Source organism: Artemia sp. Qi Xiang Cuo, chromosome 13 (genome assembly GCF_049724085.1).
Source record: "Artemia sp. Qi Xiang Cuo chromosome 13, ASM4972408v1, whole genome shotgun sequence".
In the NCBI taxonomy this organism is placed as follows: Eukaryota; Metazoa; Arthropoda; class Branchiopoda; order Anostraca; family Artemiidae; genus Artemia; species Artemia sp. Qi Xiang Cuo.
This window is the reverse complement of record NC_142806.1, coordinates 63,662,743-63,677,154: the sequence shown is the minus strand read 5'-3', so window position 1 is coordinate 63,677,154 and position 14,412 is coordinate 63,662,743. Positions and strand designations below refer to the sequence as shown.

The 14,412-nt window shown below is 35.9% G+C and overlaps 1 protein-coding gene across 1 annotated transcript; it reads right to left on the bottom strand.

Annotated features, from left to right (window-relative positions):
* Nucleotides 1-2,864: 2,864 nt before the first annotated feature.
* On the bottom strand, nucleotides 2,865-7,493 carry LOC148945541 (uncharacterized). Its single transcript, XM_089098814.1, has 3 exons — nucleotides 7,437-7,493; nucleotides 4,952-5,570; nucleotides 2,865-3,375 (listed from the first exon to the last, which is right to left on the bottom strand). Exons 1-3 carry the CDS (start codon nucleotides 7,476-7,478, stop codon nucleotides 3,056-3,058), a joined length of 981 nt encoding a protein of 326 aa, XP_088954940.1. The 5' UTR covers nucleotides 7,479-7,493; the 3' UTR covers nucleotides 2,865-3,055.
* Nucleotides 7,494-14,412: the final 6,919 nt, after the last annotated feature.

Below are 14,412 nucleotides of genomic sequence, written 5' to 3'. Positions count from 1 at the left end.
AGGGACGCAAAGGCTACTTGAGAGATTTTGGGAAGTGATAATCCCTGAGGAGTGTCAAAAATCTGACCGCTCATCAGCCCTTGTTACAACTATCATTCTAATAGTGGAATTATATTTCAGGTTTCCTTTGACAAGCTTCCAAGTGATAAAGGATCTGAGAAAGGAGTGGCTTGTGAAGATTCGAAGAGATGAAGGTCCCTTGTTCCAAATCTCAGATGCCTACACTAGAGTATGTTCTAGACATTTCAACACTGAGGACTTCTATGCTGGTTTTGTATCTGGAAGAAGAGAACTCACTTCCGTATATGAAAGGGGCTGTGCTCTCCTCAACGCCTCGCTCTTTACGCTACAGGTTGAAGTTCTAACAAAGCATTATAACACAAAAAAAAATTTCTCTTACAGAGCGAGGCTTGGCGGAGAGCACAGTCCAGTTTATATAAGGAAGCGAGGGTTTGGGGGGGGGCAGCCCCCCAACAACACTTCCTAATACCAGCATGGGTTAAGGTTCGAACTTGTGACTCAGCCTCTTTAACTCTTTAGAAAACGTAGTCTTTTTCAAACAATTTATGCATGTTTTTGTACAGTTTATTACTTATTATTGCTTGACTAGCTGTTAGCTGATCTTTTCAGGAGTTAAAGATGGGGGGCTGCTCCCTCCAAAACCCCCCGCTTTTGAAGATTCTTGTGTTAATACTTTTAATTCCTGAATACTCAAATAAATGCACAGTAATATTTTCTTTTTTCAACTTTTCTCCGAGAATGTGGGTATACGGCATGTTATCAAAGAAGTGGAGACTTACCTGTAACCTGAAGGCTGACTGTGATATTCTTCTGGAGACGCCTGTTGAGCCGAAGGATTTAAAAAAGAAACTGAGTTTCTTTTTTAAACTTTAAATTCAGTATATAAAAATGTTTCTCTCACAGGGAATCCAACCCGGATCTTCCGCCTGACAGTCAGGAACAGCGACTATTGTACCACTGAGACCCTAGTTATGTTGTTTTAGTCTCTCGTATCTATTTTTGATACAAGCAAATACCCACAAAACTTAATATTTCGTTTTTGAAAAATAGGGAAGGAAGGATTAGATTGAGCTGAAATTTTAAGGATAAGCTCCCAGGCCCCAGCAAAGCTTATCTTCTAAATTTCAATCCGAGTGGACAACGTTACAGAGCGGTTGTGGTGGGAAAAATTTACATGGGCTCTTATAGGAAAATGAGGTTTTTCGTAAATATAATTCGGGGAATAATTCTTTTAGTCTGGAAATGTCAAAAGGCCCTAACAGGTCGAATTCCACTTCGAATGAGTCCTCATTCACCTAGATCCGGTGCCAACTGTGGCCTGTAGGCGTGGCTGATAAAAAAAAAAGAGAAATGAACTTTAAGTGGCTATATTTGTTTTTTGGAAAAAAGGGAAGGACTAATTGGATTTAGCTGAAATTTCGAAGATAAGCTCCCGGGCCCGAGGACAACTCAACCTCAAAGTTTTAGCCCAATCAGACACCGTTAAAGGGGGGCTGTGGCTGGAGGGTCGAAACTTCCGGCCCACTTTTACCCATGAAGATAAAGTCCGGAGGGGGTGAAATTTTGCACGTTTCTTAGTTGGAGCTTGGGCTACAAAATGCGATCACTGCTGTCTCTCTGCGACCGCTAGGACCGGAAATCGCTTAACATTGTGGTGGGTCTCCTCTTTAGAGGCACAAGTGTTCCTTCTTGATTTTCAAGGTAGAAATAAATAAAGCAAAATCTGAGAGTTCAAGCCTCAGAGATGAGGATAGAGATGTCGTGCATGGTGTACCACCCAAAGAAGAAACCAAAGTACTTGGAACAGGTTTCAACAACAGTTGGAAAAAAATGTAAAAATTAAATTGGAATGAAATTAGAAGCATTGTAAAAAACGCAATTTCTTATGGAAACAACTGAAGTCTAACTATACACCAGAAGGCTCTGAATTTAATTATTTCTGTATATCATATAAGATGTTATTATGCAACAGTTTCTCGACAAAATAAACCAACAATAAGGGAAATAACAAGAATAATTTATCAATTTGTATGGACAATCAAGTACCCAACCAAATTGAAGAAAACATGTTTGACTAGTGGCCGAATTTTTGATGAAAGACAGGTTTTAGTTAGGTTTCTTTTATATATATATATATATAGGTTAAAAAAAGAATGCTTATATTCGCAGGAACTCATAATCACATAAATCAAAGGAACTCTGAATCACAAAAATAAAAAGAACTCAAAATACATTACTTCGACTTTTCCGAAGTGTTGCTTCTGCAACATGGACCGTTACTGAAACTTGAGCGTCAACCAATCAGTGTCAAGAAACTCAACTTAAACGTGTTTGTAAAAAAATCTTTTTCCGTAACTGGTGCCTGTGAGGGGTTCTCTTTCGTGGTTTCTGGATACATCAAAAAGGTTTATCACATTTATCAACGGACCTCAAATTACAGAAGCTCAGACAAGTATTCCAGGTAATTTTGGAAATAGCAATCAGTCAGAGTTTTGACTTCATTTTCCCAAAAAACATTATCAAAAGGTATCCTTTGTATTATTATAACATTTTTTGTCCATAATACAAAGTCACAACATGATAGTCCAGTAATGCCAAGTTGCCCTTGGATCTGATAATAATAGTGGTGGTCTTTTCTTAAGCATGTGAGGTATGGGCATTCAGCCAAAAACTGTTCCTCAGTTTTGTCTCAAAGACTATATGGGCACTTGACTTCAATAATGCCATGTGGGTCTCTTTCACATGGGTCAAACACACGTCTATCAGGAGACGTGGCAAGCCAGTACTCAGCTGGTATCACAAACCCACAGTCCATAACCACAACATCCCTGCCTCTTTTTTTCATAGTTTTTTTGTACATTCGAACAGTAGTTGCTTCATGCGTCCTGCCCCACTTTACAGCTGGGTTTCTATACAAACTTCTATCTGCAAATACAAAACTGATTTTTTGCTCCAAGGAGTGACCCTTTTCACCACCAAACCGAATTTGATGGAGGTAAGTCGAAACTTACGTGCACGGAACCACGTTTCACTTTCAGCCTGTGCGAGAATTTTTTTCAATATCTTTGGCTTCTGATGCTGACACTCTTAAGGAGTCTATCACTTTCTGCTGTTTTGGATCAGGATTTGTCAACATGTAACTACCTGTACGCCCATACACAGGAAAATCAGGAAACTCAGCAGCCTTGAACAATGCACTGGTTACAACACTGAGATTGGTTATAATACTACAAGTAGGATCATCTACTTGTAAATGGTTGGTCAATGTTGACAGCACTGGGCATTCCAATAATCTATTCTGAACAAGCTTGGCCTGGGAATATTCTCCTCTTTCGATGCCGTCTTTCAAAAGATCTGGAAGAAAATCCTTTTTTAAAGGTCTCCTTAACACAACTATACAATTTTGAGCATGTCCTGGACGAAAACGTTTACGTGCGGTCATCAATCTGGCCCGGAGAGCGCAAGCCGCGGCGCCCGGATTCCGTTTGGGGGGGGGTTTCAGTATACAGAATAAAGTAGTCAATAAAACAAAAAATGGCATTAATTGTAGTGACAGATCCAGGATTTACGATGAAAGGAGGGGGGGGGAAGAAGTAAAAAGTACGTCCTTGTCTCGAGCAATTTTAATTATAGGCAAGGTCATCCTAATTCCTTTGGACCTTAGGAAGGGACGACGAAAATGTGCGGACTAAGTCAAATCTGTGCAGAAAATTTTGAGGTTTGAAGTGGTAAATATATCTATTTTGGGCGAGAAGATGGTTTGAAAGCAGTGCTTTCTGCCGCAAAGCAGCGGAAATTTTAGAACCATGTATAACTAAAAAGTGTACTATTCCATATATTTACTTCTTTTACACCTATCTTAGAGGATTAAATTATCTTAAAACTAGTGTTGTGCAAAGAGTCTAAGTTTTAATAAAATGTCTAGTAAGAAATGTCATTTTCTATTTTTTTCTGCTCATAATGAAGTTGCTGACTAGTCAAGGATAGAAAAGTATTTTCTGGCATGAAGCCCTACATTTTTGGACTTACCACTAAAGCGTGCATTTTTTTTTTCTATGAACAAGTAATTAGTCTTTTGCTCCTTAATGCCTCCCGCCTACAGGACCTAATCCTCTGTGCCGACCATACCATTTTGATGACCATTGGATGGTGTAGATTGCAAATGAATCGCACTTCTAGTGCGTAAAAGCTGAATTTTTCTGTTGAAAATGCATTTTCAAGTCTCTATTACAAAAACCATGAAAGAAAAATTCCTCTGGTGCAATGTACCCACCCATCCATAGTTACACAACTGATGATAAGTTCCAGGGTTTTTGAAAAGTCTGGAATAATCAATTTAAGGCATTACAAGAATACCGTTGCCCCCGACGTAATAGGAAAATTTCCAATTTTTTGGCATTTATGACACAATTTATCAGATTTAAGAGGCAGAGAGATCACCCTTATCCCTCCCCCCGAATATATGCGAGAGACCGCGGCAAGCCGACCAGCCCTGGACAACCTTCGTTAAACTTGTACGACAACCCCTTTTGCTTTATTGGAACTTGCTATCTGTTGTCTTATTCCTTGGCATGTGTCCTGGTAGTCCTGAAGCAAAACTTCTGAGATGCAAGTCAAAACAGCAACTCACAGCATGCTTCACGAATGGAACAGTTCAGCTACTGCATTCCCCAGTTCAAAGCCCAGAAAGCTGCCCAAAGGAAGAGCAGAGAAATACAAAGAAAAAGGTTTTTCTCATCATCAAAAGGTTCACATGAGAGCCATCTCAGGATCCTAAGTCCAGGTACAGCTTACATTTGAAGATATAATTTTTGAACATAAGTTATTGTTTCTGAGAGTAAAATAAAATTGCTTTAGTGAATCAGATTTACCTTTATAAAAACCATTAACAAAAATAAACAAAGATTATGTAACAGAAACTCTGTCCTACCTGAAAATGCAGATACAGCCGGGCTAAGGGAAGAACTAAGTTGCACAACTTGCAATCTCAGACTGAGAGAATCATCTTTACTGACCCGCGGGTCATACAGCGGCATTGTCTTTGGAGTTGACAGTCCTCCTTCCCAAACTTGGCGAATGTCAATGTCCATCACCTTTTGTGGCTCAAGATCCCGCTTTCTCATGTAATTCCACTGTTGAGGCATCTCGGTGCAGCTCAGGGAGGCAGGGATTTCTTTGTACTTCAGACTTTGCATCAAACTGATAATTTTCAAGAGCAACACCAGGTGATTGCAAAAAACACTTCCAGCAACGCATGAACAAGCACTGTTGATAATCTGACTGTCACATGAAAGATAGACTTTGATTGAATGTGGCTTGTCCCTCTTTTTAAAACTGCGATAGCAACTCCCTTTTATCACTAACCCTTTATTTCCAAAAAGTCCTTCCACTTCTAAAATATGCACAGTTTCCAGGTCAATATATTGCTCTACCGAAAAGCTGTAGCTTCTCTTGAGTTGCCGGCTGGCTGAATTTGAAGCTTTGTAATAATCTTCAATAAGATTGTCTGAGATAAGTGGGACAACATCAAGATCTCTGCACCAATGGCCCTTAAAAATATGAGAAAATTAGAGCTGACAAATTTTGTACTGATTTGTTCTTCAAATAGACATAGGCCTAGGCCTAACCAGTTAAATTGAGGAGATTTGAGCATGGTTTTTGGGTATGAAATGACTTTATAAAGTTCTCAGTGTGTTGGAAGAGTAAAACTACTATGGGCTGCTTTAAATCAGTGGTTGAGGGGGGGGGCACCAGCTCCAGACTAATAAAAAAAGAAACTGAATTGGACTGGTATTGACAATCGGGGGAAATTTAAGGGGGGCCAGGCCCCTGACCCCCCTAAACATGCCACTACTTTAAATTATGTTTTTAGGAACTTTGGTATGCTTTTGTGCGACAGACATACAGTGAAATTTTTTTTTGAGATCTGAGATCAGGCACCGGAGGCCAGATTGCTAAATATACACATTTATACTCTTGTGTTTGGTGTAGCCTGAGGACAGGTTATAAAAAATGAAGCTATCCTACTGCTGAAGGAAAAGTAGGAGAAAAACAGATTAGGATCAAGGTCCATTTTCAGGAGAGGAAGAGGACTATTACCATGTGCTGAATTGCTGGGAATGGACTTAAATCTCCCTGATAGCTGACCAAAACCAAGGCCAGAACTAGGGGGGCAAAGGGGGCAGCTGCCCTGGGCGCTGAGTTGTGGGGGCTCCAAAGGTGTCCCTTGCACCCCTCCAAAGTTAATTAATGTTTCCAAAAAACATTTTGATTCTGTTCTAGGGACAGAAACTGAGGGAGAGGGATCCTGAGCTCCTCAAAACCTCAAATGGCAACCTTCTCAGCTCGGTCAACTCATAAATTCTCAGTCACCAAACAAACATAACTGAATTTTTCATTAATATGTGCTCACTCTGCAAAACTCAATTGTACTTTTCATTTGATCCAATATGTTCATGGAATAAAAATCAATTCTGGTAATCAATTAATCAAATTTAATTTCACATTGAATTCATTAAATAAAATTAACTCAATTAATTGAATAATTAATTTGAATTCAGTTTCAAAATCAATTCCAAATAGCTTATATTCCAAGGGGCAGGGGCATCACCAAGGAGAGGGGCATAATATTTATTTTAAAATTATTTGCTTTCCTACAAAGAAATCTGAGATGCAAATTAAAAAAAAATACACATTTTAGTAGAAAGTTTGAAAATTTTCCAGCACTTTGTACCAGAAAATACCATTTCAGACCATCCAATTATTTTATCTGCTGGCAAATAAGCAAGAAAACAAACTGACAATATCCTTGAACTAAATTTATAAAATTTGATCCTTTGCGGCAAACTATGAGTTAATGATTATTATATTTGGATTCAGCATGAAATTCTAAATGGAGATGTAGGTCTATTTCTTAGCTATCTCAATATTCCATGAATGGAAAAATTTACCAAAATGTTACCACATGATGCCTGTGCAGTTGGAACACAAAATATTAACCTGGCTGGACATAGAGGAATTTCTAGAAGGGCACTGACCCCAAAACCATCCAATTATCATCACCTTTGTAGCAGAATCTAGCCTAAGTTTTCTTGGTACTGATTCACAATGTTAATTTCTAAGGATCAAATTTTCCTTAAAAACTGGAAAGTCAACCCAGGTTCTTAGGTCATAAACATGTTAAAATTATTGTACAGACTATGGCGGATCTTTCTGTGTCACTTTTGTTAACTTCTTTGCCTTTTTTGGCACCTAAATAAATGTTTGTAATTTTCATGTTGGAGTCCATGATTGGCTGGGCAAAGATATAGCCTAGTACAGGCTAAACCTACTACCCAAGCTCAGGAAAATTCAATCCAGAATGCAGGTGATGTACAGCCTTGCTATTAACAAGATTATCAACAAAATTAACTCACCAGTGCCTTCTGAATTTCAGGAAATTCCATGATAAGTTCCATGTTTGCACAACAAACCTGCCAACAATATGGCCGATTTTCGCGCAGCGTTGCAATTCAGGGGGAAAAACGAATAAGGTCTATAGTTCAGCTGGGGTCAAGTTTTATCCCGTTAACTAAGTGGGAAACTTTTATGAGACTGGATGATTCTAAAAACCGTTTTTGGAGTGGAGACAAGAGTTTGAAAAAATATTTTTTCTTGCAAAAATGGTATCATGTTTCCCTGAACGGGGCTTTTTTTATATATTTGGTCATTAGAGTGGCCTTAAACCAAGACCCCCATGGGTGGCCCTAAATTAGATTCAAGTAAATATATGTAATGGCATTAATTTTGATTAAGTCTTATTATTATTTCGTGGCGAGGGTTTCCTGCTCTAATTTCAATTCTTTTGTTTAAACATTAAGGGACTGAGCACACCTAGGTGATATACGTGTCAAACAATTCGTGGTAACGAACTGTAAGTAAATAACGATGCGGGTCAATAGCCACCAAAACTCTAAGAAACAGAGTCATGATAACAATAGACACATTAAAAGAATCAAATCTTTATGTTTATTCAAAATGTGTAAAATTCAACTAATTTATTGTTACCCATCAAAAGTTACAAGCCTGAGAAAATTTACCCATTTTCTGAAAAAGGAGGGAAACACCCCCAAAACATAAATTCATCTAAACTAAAATCACATCATCAGATTCAGCATACCAAAGAACCGTTCTGTAGAGGTTCCAAACTCCAATGTACAAAAATGTGGGATTTTGCACTTTTTGTCAGAAGAAGTCAGAATGTCAGAAGAAAAATCCCCGGGGGGGGGGGACGGATGCAAGCTATCAACTTTACCCATTATTTTCATATAGTATTTTTTATTGGGAAGTATACAGAATTTTTTCAGGGGAATGGTGGAGGGGGTTTCTGGCGGAAGGAGGGAGGTTACGCGGGAGAATCATTTAATGAATGAATTTTTCGTGGGGAAAGGAAATTTTCCATGGAGGGGGAGCCGGATTTCCCAGCATTATGAAAAAAAAAACATCAAAATTAAGAAACGAGTTTTTTCAACTGAAAGAAAGAAAAAACGTTAAAATTTAAAACGAACAGAAATTACTACGTTTATGAGGGGGGTCACCCCCTCCTCAATAGTTTGTTATTTACGCTAAAGTTTTTTAGAACTTTTAAAAAAGCTTAATAATCTAATTAAATGGCCTTTGTGATTCAGGAGTCATGCTTAAATAGTTGGAACAAAAAGCAAAATTGTAGCGTAAAGAGCGAGATACTGAACGGGGGCTACCCCACTCATTTACGTAATATTTTCTATTTGTTTTTAGTTTCAATATTCCACCATACTTTCAATTAAAAAAAACTTATTCTTTTTTATTTATTTAATTGCACAAAGCATGAATGCTGAGAAGACCCTCAGAACTTTGCTCTATTACTTTATTTTAAAAAAAAACAGTTTGCTGGGAAATGTTTGAATGTAATCAAATGGGTAAGTCAAGCAGCAATGTTAAGGTGAGAAACATTTGGATGGGAATAAACGCATTTTCATCTAAATAAACTAGATATACAGGTAAAACAAGATAATATTTTAAACATCATCATAAGCACAAAGCGAGCATTTACATTCTATTTCTGAAGAAAATGGTTTGGCGTGCATTACACTTCCGATTCAACCGATCTCAGAGAAAAAGTCTGACTTGCACATACTTTTAACTAAATTTTTTTGACCAACTAACTCTGAAAATAAATATGGAGTAGTAATTCCCAAGGGAAGCTTTGCAAGAGCGCCCATATGTCTACTCAGAAAAAAACATAAATTGAAAACGGTTTAGAAGTCGTATTAAAGTACACAGACTCATCAAATGTATAAGATTACCAGTAAAGACAAGGATTTTGGATATTTGATTTTGTCTGTTCTGTGTCCCGAGGATTTTGTCAATCGTCATAGACGTAGTTTATCATTTATCACTTGTGTCTGTTCCCAATGTACAAAACGGTGTACAAAAACGGTGTCACGGTGTACAAAAAATAAAACGATCCCTAAAGCTTGACAATGAGAAAAGTAAACGAGAAGACAATAAGAGAAGCAAGGTTTTTCTCTCTTTGACAAGAAGATAAAAAAGGGGTTTCACGGTGCAAAAAAAAAAAAAACGATTCCTAAAGCTAGACAATGAAAGAAGTGACCGTTCGGTATCCAAATTTTTTTATTATCCTTAGAATCGAGTGCCATGGCAACCACGCATGAGCAAATTATACAAATAATTTTAAATAAGACAAGAGAGACAAATATGTTGCATAAAATATATAAGCATACACATTTCAATATATTATATATGTATTGAATAAACTTATCAAATTAGTCAATAGTCAACGATTATTCAACTAACTATTAAATTAAAGAAAAATTACATAGTAATGGTACCAAAAACATTTGCCCCAAAGGTGATGCAAAGTCAAATCTGGCACTGGCAATTCATTATTGTCTTCTCGTCCCCCTTTTGATCATCTTCATCCCCGATTATGTAACATTAACTCATAAAAGTAAAGACAAATATTCCGCATAAAACACAGGAATCTAAAAATCTGAATAATTGATTCTTGTTAAAAATCTGATACTTGATTGCGGTTACAAAATTTCGGGACAATTATTGTCCCAAATAAATACCTGTAAAAGGTATTAATTTTATCAAGGGCCAATGAACCTTTCCGCGAGCTCGAAATTATATTTGAAAGCACATGTTATCTTCATTTAGAAGTACATAATCAGTAATAATAAAGGTAATGAACTAAACTTCAATAAAGTGAGTAATAAAACTTAAACATAAACTTTATGATATAATATTATTGCCTTATTTTCGAGCTAAAATGGCAATTATGAAGACTACTTCTTATTTCAAAAAAATTAAGATCCTTATTGTACCCAATGAACAAAAAGCAAACGTTTACTGAAAAAGTTTTACCGAACTTCAGATTCCATAACTTTTCGTATTTCAACAAATAATTTGGCCATTACGAAGATTACTTCTTATTTCAACAAATTTAAGATCCTTATTGTACCGAAAGAAAAACAAGCAAACGTTTACTGAAAAAGTTTTACCGAACTTCAGATTTCAAAACTTTTCGTATCTCAACAAATAATTTGGCAATTATGAAGACTACTTCTTATTTTAACAAATTTACTATCCTTATCGTACCCAATGAAAAACAAGCAAACGCTTACTGAAAAACTTTTTACCGAGCTTCAGATTTCACAACTTTTCGTATTTCAAGAAATAATTTGGTAATTATGAAGACTACTTCTTATTTCAACAAATTTAATATCCTTATTGTACCCAATGAAAAACAAGCAAACATTTACTGAAAAAGTTTTACCGAACTTCAGATTTAAAAACTTTTCGTATTTCAACAAATAATTTGGCAATTATGAAGACTACTTCTTATTTCAACAAATTTAAGATCCTTATTGTACCCAATGAAAAACAAGCAAACACTTACTGAAAAGTTTTTACCGAACTGCAGATTTCACAACTTCTCGTATTTCAACAAATAATTTGGCAATTATGAAGACTACTTCTTATTTCAAAAAATTTAAGATCCTTATTGTGCCCAATGAAAAACAAGCAAACGTTTACTGAAAAAGTTTTTTTTACCGAACTTCAGATTTCACAACTTTTCATATTTCAAGAAATAATTTGGTAATTATGAAGACTACTTCTTATTTCAACAAATTTAATATCCTTATTGTACCCAATGAAAAACAAGCAAACGTCTACTGAAAAAGTTTTACCGAACTTCAGATTTCAAAACTTTTCGTATTTCAACAAATACTTTGGCAATTATGAAGACTACTTCTTATTTCAACAAATTTAATACCCTTATTGTACCCAATGAAAAACAAGCAAACGCTTACTGAAAGTTTTTACCGAACTGCAGATTTCACAACTTTTCGTATTTCAACAAATAATTTGGCAATTATGAATACTGCTTCTCATTTCAACAAATTCAATATCCTTATTGTACCCAATGAAAAACAAGCAAACATTTACTGAAAAAGTTTTTACCGAGCTTCAGATTTCACAACTTTTCGTATTTCAAGAAATAATTTGGCAATTATGAAGACTACTTCTTATTTCAACAAATTTAAGATCCTTATTGTACCCAATGAAAGACAAGCTAACGTTTATACCTATCTTCAGATTTCACAACATTTCGCTTGACAATCGGGCTATCAAATTCCCAACTAAATCACAAAAACTGACTTCTTTGAATAATTAAGTAGAACAATTGGATTGTCAATTTACAATCAGATCACGAAAATCAGATTATACAATTAATTCACATGACAATCAGATTGGCAAACCAATAGTCGGATTTTCAAAATCTTGTTTGGCTTGTAAATCCATCAATTGTATTCTTGTTTGATTATCAAAATCGACAACTTTCTTTCTGTACAAAACTAAAAAAATTGATAGATTATAGATTCTTTTTATAATAATTTTCTTGCTGTATAAGTCTTTCTTGTCATTTAAATAATATTAAATACTTGCTCTGTTTGCGAGTGCCAATGCATTTTCATTTAAGAAAAATTGGCATGAATATAATTTATTTTGACATTACACTTTTTGAAAGCTGGAATGTAAGTAGTAATCCAGATTCTGAGCACTTTCTTTTATTTTGACCATGCGAAACTCCGAACTGTCAAACACAAAGACGGGAAAGCCGTCAAACTAAGGCCATGAATAAGTCAAGTTTCTCAGCTCTCAAATAGTTGTCTAGCTAAGACGGCAAACTCGTTTAATGTCTTTTCCGGTGACGTCAAATGGAAAGGCCATGCATGAGCCAAGTCTCTCAGTTCTCGAATAATTGTCTAGCTAAGATGGCATATTCATTTAATTTCTTTTCCGGTGAAGTTAGCCGTGTGACCAAGAAATGGGTAACCAACCAATCAAGGTACATAGAAATAGGACGGTGTTAGTCTGACCTTTTCAAAATGTATTTGTTTAAAGAGAAAAAAAACCTTGTCAATAAACATTTCCAGTAAAATTAAAAAAAAAATACAGTTTGCTTCAGAAAATTTGGAAATCATAAGGACAGAAGAGATAATTTCGAAGGAGACTTTCATTATTTTGCACAAAAATATTGGGTCGTATCATAAATTTCAAAAAGTAACAAGAGACAAGTGCACCACTCGTAAAATAATCTCAATTAGATAATCAATTTCGAAGAAACAAAGAATAAACCACTTTTTCATTATCAAATTAAAAAATAAGTTTTTTCAACTCAAAGTAATGAGCAACATTAAAACTTAAAACGGTCAGAAATTATTATGGATATGAGGGGGATTTCCCCCTACTCAAAACCTCGCTCTTCACGATAAGGTTTTTAGGCACTTTTAAAATAGTTACTTATTGCTCTAACTTTGTCTTTCAGAAGTCGTTTTTAAAGAATTGAGACAGAATTTAAACTTTAGCGTAAAAACCTAAGTGTTTAGGAAAGGGAAACCCCCATCATATACGTAATAATTTCTCTTCGTTTTAAGTTTTAATGTTACTCCTTACTTTGAGTAAAAAAAAACTTGCAATTTTATTTAATTTCTGATCGTTTTTAAATAACGCTAGGAAATCTGGCGGAAAATCCCCCTCCCCATGGAAATATCCCCTGAATAATTCAATCCTGGTGAAAATTTACCACGGACAATTACCCTTAGCATCTCCACGCGTAAAATTGAATCAGTAAAGAGAAAGCAAGATATATAAAGACATTTCGTTTGGGAATTCTGATGAATCCCCCAGTATAAAGTTTCCCCTGAAAAGTTTGCCCCCTGGAAACTTCCATCTCCTTGCAAAATTCTTCCCATGCAAACTAACCCCAACCAAGAATTCGTCCTCCCCTCCCCACCTGAAAAATGTATGCATACTTCCCAATAACAAATACGTTAACAATGTGCAAATTTTATAAACACCTTTCCCCAGGGGCTGTCGGGGGGGGGGGGGTCAAGTTATCTCCAAAGGCATAGTTATTGGGCCTTTCAACTATGCTTGCAAAATAGTTATCTCAAAACTTTGATCGGACGACTTTGGAAAAAAAGTGACGTGGGAGGGTCCTATTTGCCCTCCATTTTTTTGGTCGCTTGAAAAGGTTACTCGAACTTTTAATTTCCGTTAGAATGAGCACTCTCCCGATGTTCTAGGTGCACTGGGTCGATACGATCACCCCTGGGGAAAAAATACATATCCGTGATTTTTCTTCTGGCAACAATACAAAATTCTACATTTTTGCAGATAGAAGCTTGAAACCTCTACAGTAGGGTTCTCTGGTATGCTGAATTGGATTGCGTCATTTTCATTAAGACTCTATGACTTTTAGGGGATGTTTTCCCCTTTTTTTGAAAATCAGGTAAATTTTCTCACCCTTGATTGGCATAACTAATCTTATTAAAACATATATATTTGAAATCAGCATAAAAATCCAATTCTTTTGGTACATCTATTAGTACCCAAATTCCGTTTTTAGAGTTTCGGTTACTAATGAGCCGAGTCACTCCTTACTTACAGTTCGTTACCGCGAACTGTTTGATTAAACGTAGCCTAGTTATATTTCTAAGCATATATATCAAATTGTTTCAATGCCCTTTTATTTATCTTTTTTTGCCCTTTTATTTTTTGCCCTTTTTTATGCCCTTTTATTTAAGCCTTAAACAGGGCTTCCTTTTATTTACCTAAGAGTGACCATTGTCATCAGTGACACATCCAGAATAAAAACATTTTTTGCTTTTACTCTGGATGTACTTACTCCACTTCACTCTTATAATTGTAATATGAGTATTAACACTCTTCTCTGTTCATCTGAAATTCTGCACTAAAAACACTATTAAGAACTTATGCAAAGAAACTACAATTCATCGAAAATCTTGACTAAATATTCAAATTTTTCCTGAATTTCGT

Excerpts from the sequence above, each read along its gene's own strand:
- LOC148945541 (XM_089098814.1), bottom strand. The coding sequence starts at position 7,478 with ATGGAACTTATCATGGAATTTCCTGAAATTCAGAAGGCACTG. Across the intron at positions 5,571-7,436 it reads CTGAAATTCAGAAGGCACTG|GGCCATTGGTGCAGAGATCT; the intron begins GTGAGTTAATTT and ends CATATTTTTAAG. Across the intron at positions 3,376-4,951 it reads GGCTGTATCTGCATTTTCAG|ATCTTTTGAAAGACGGCATC; the intron begins GTAGGACAGAGT and ends ATTTTCTTCCAG.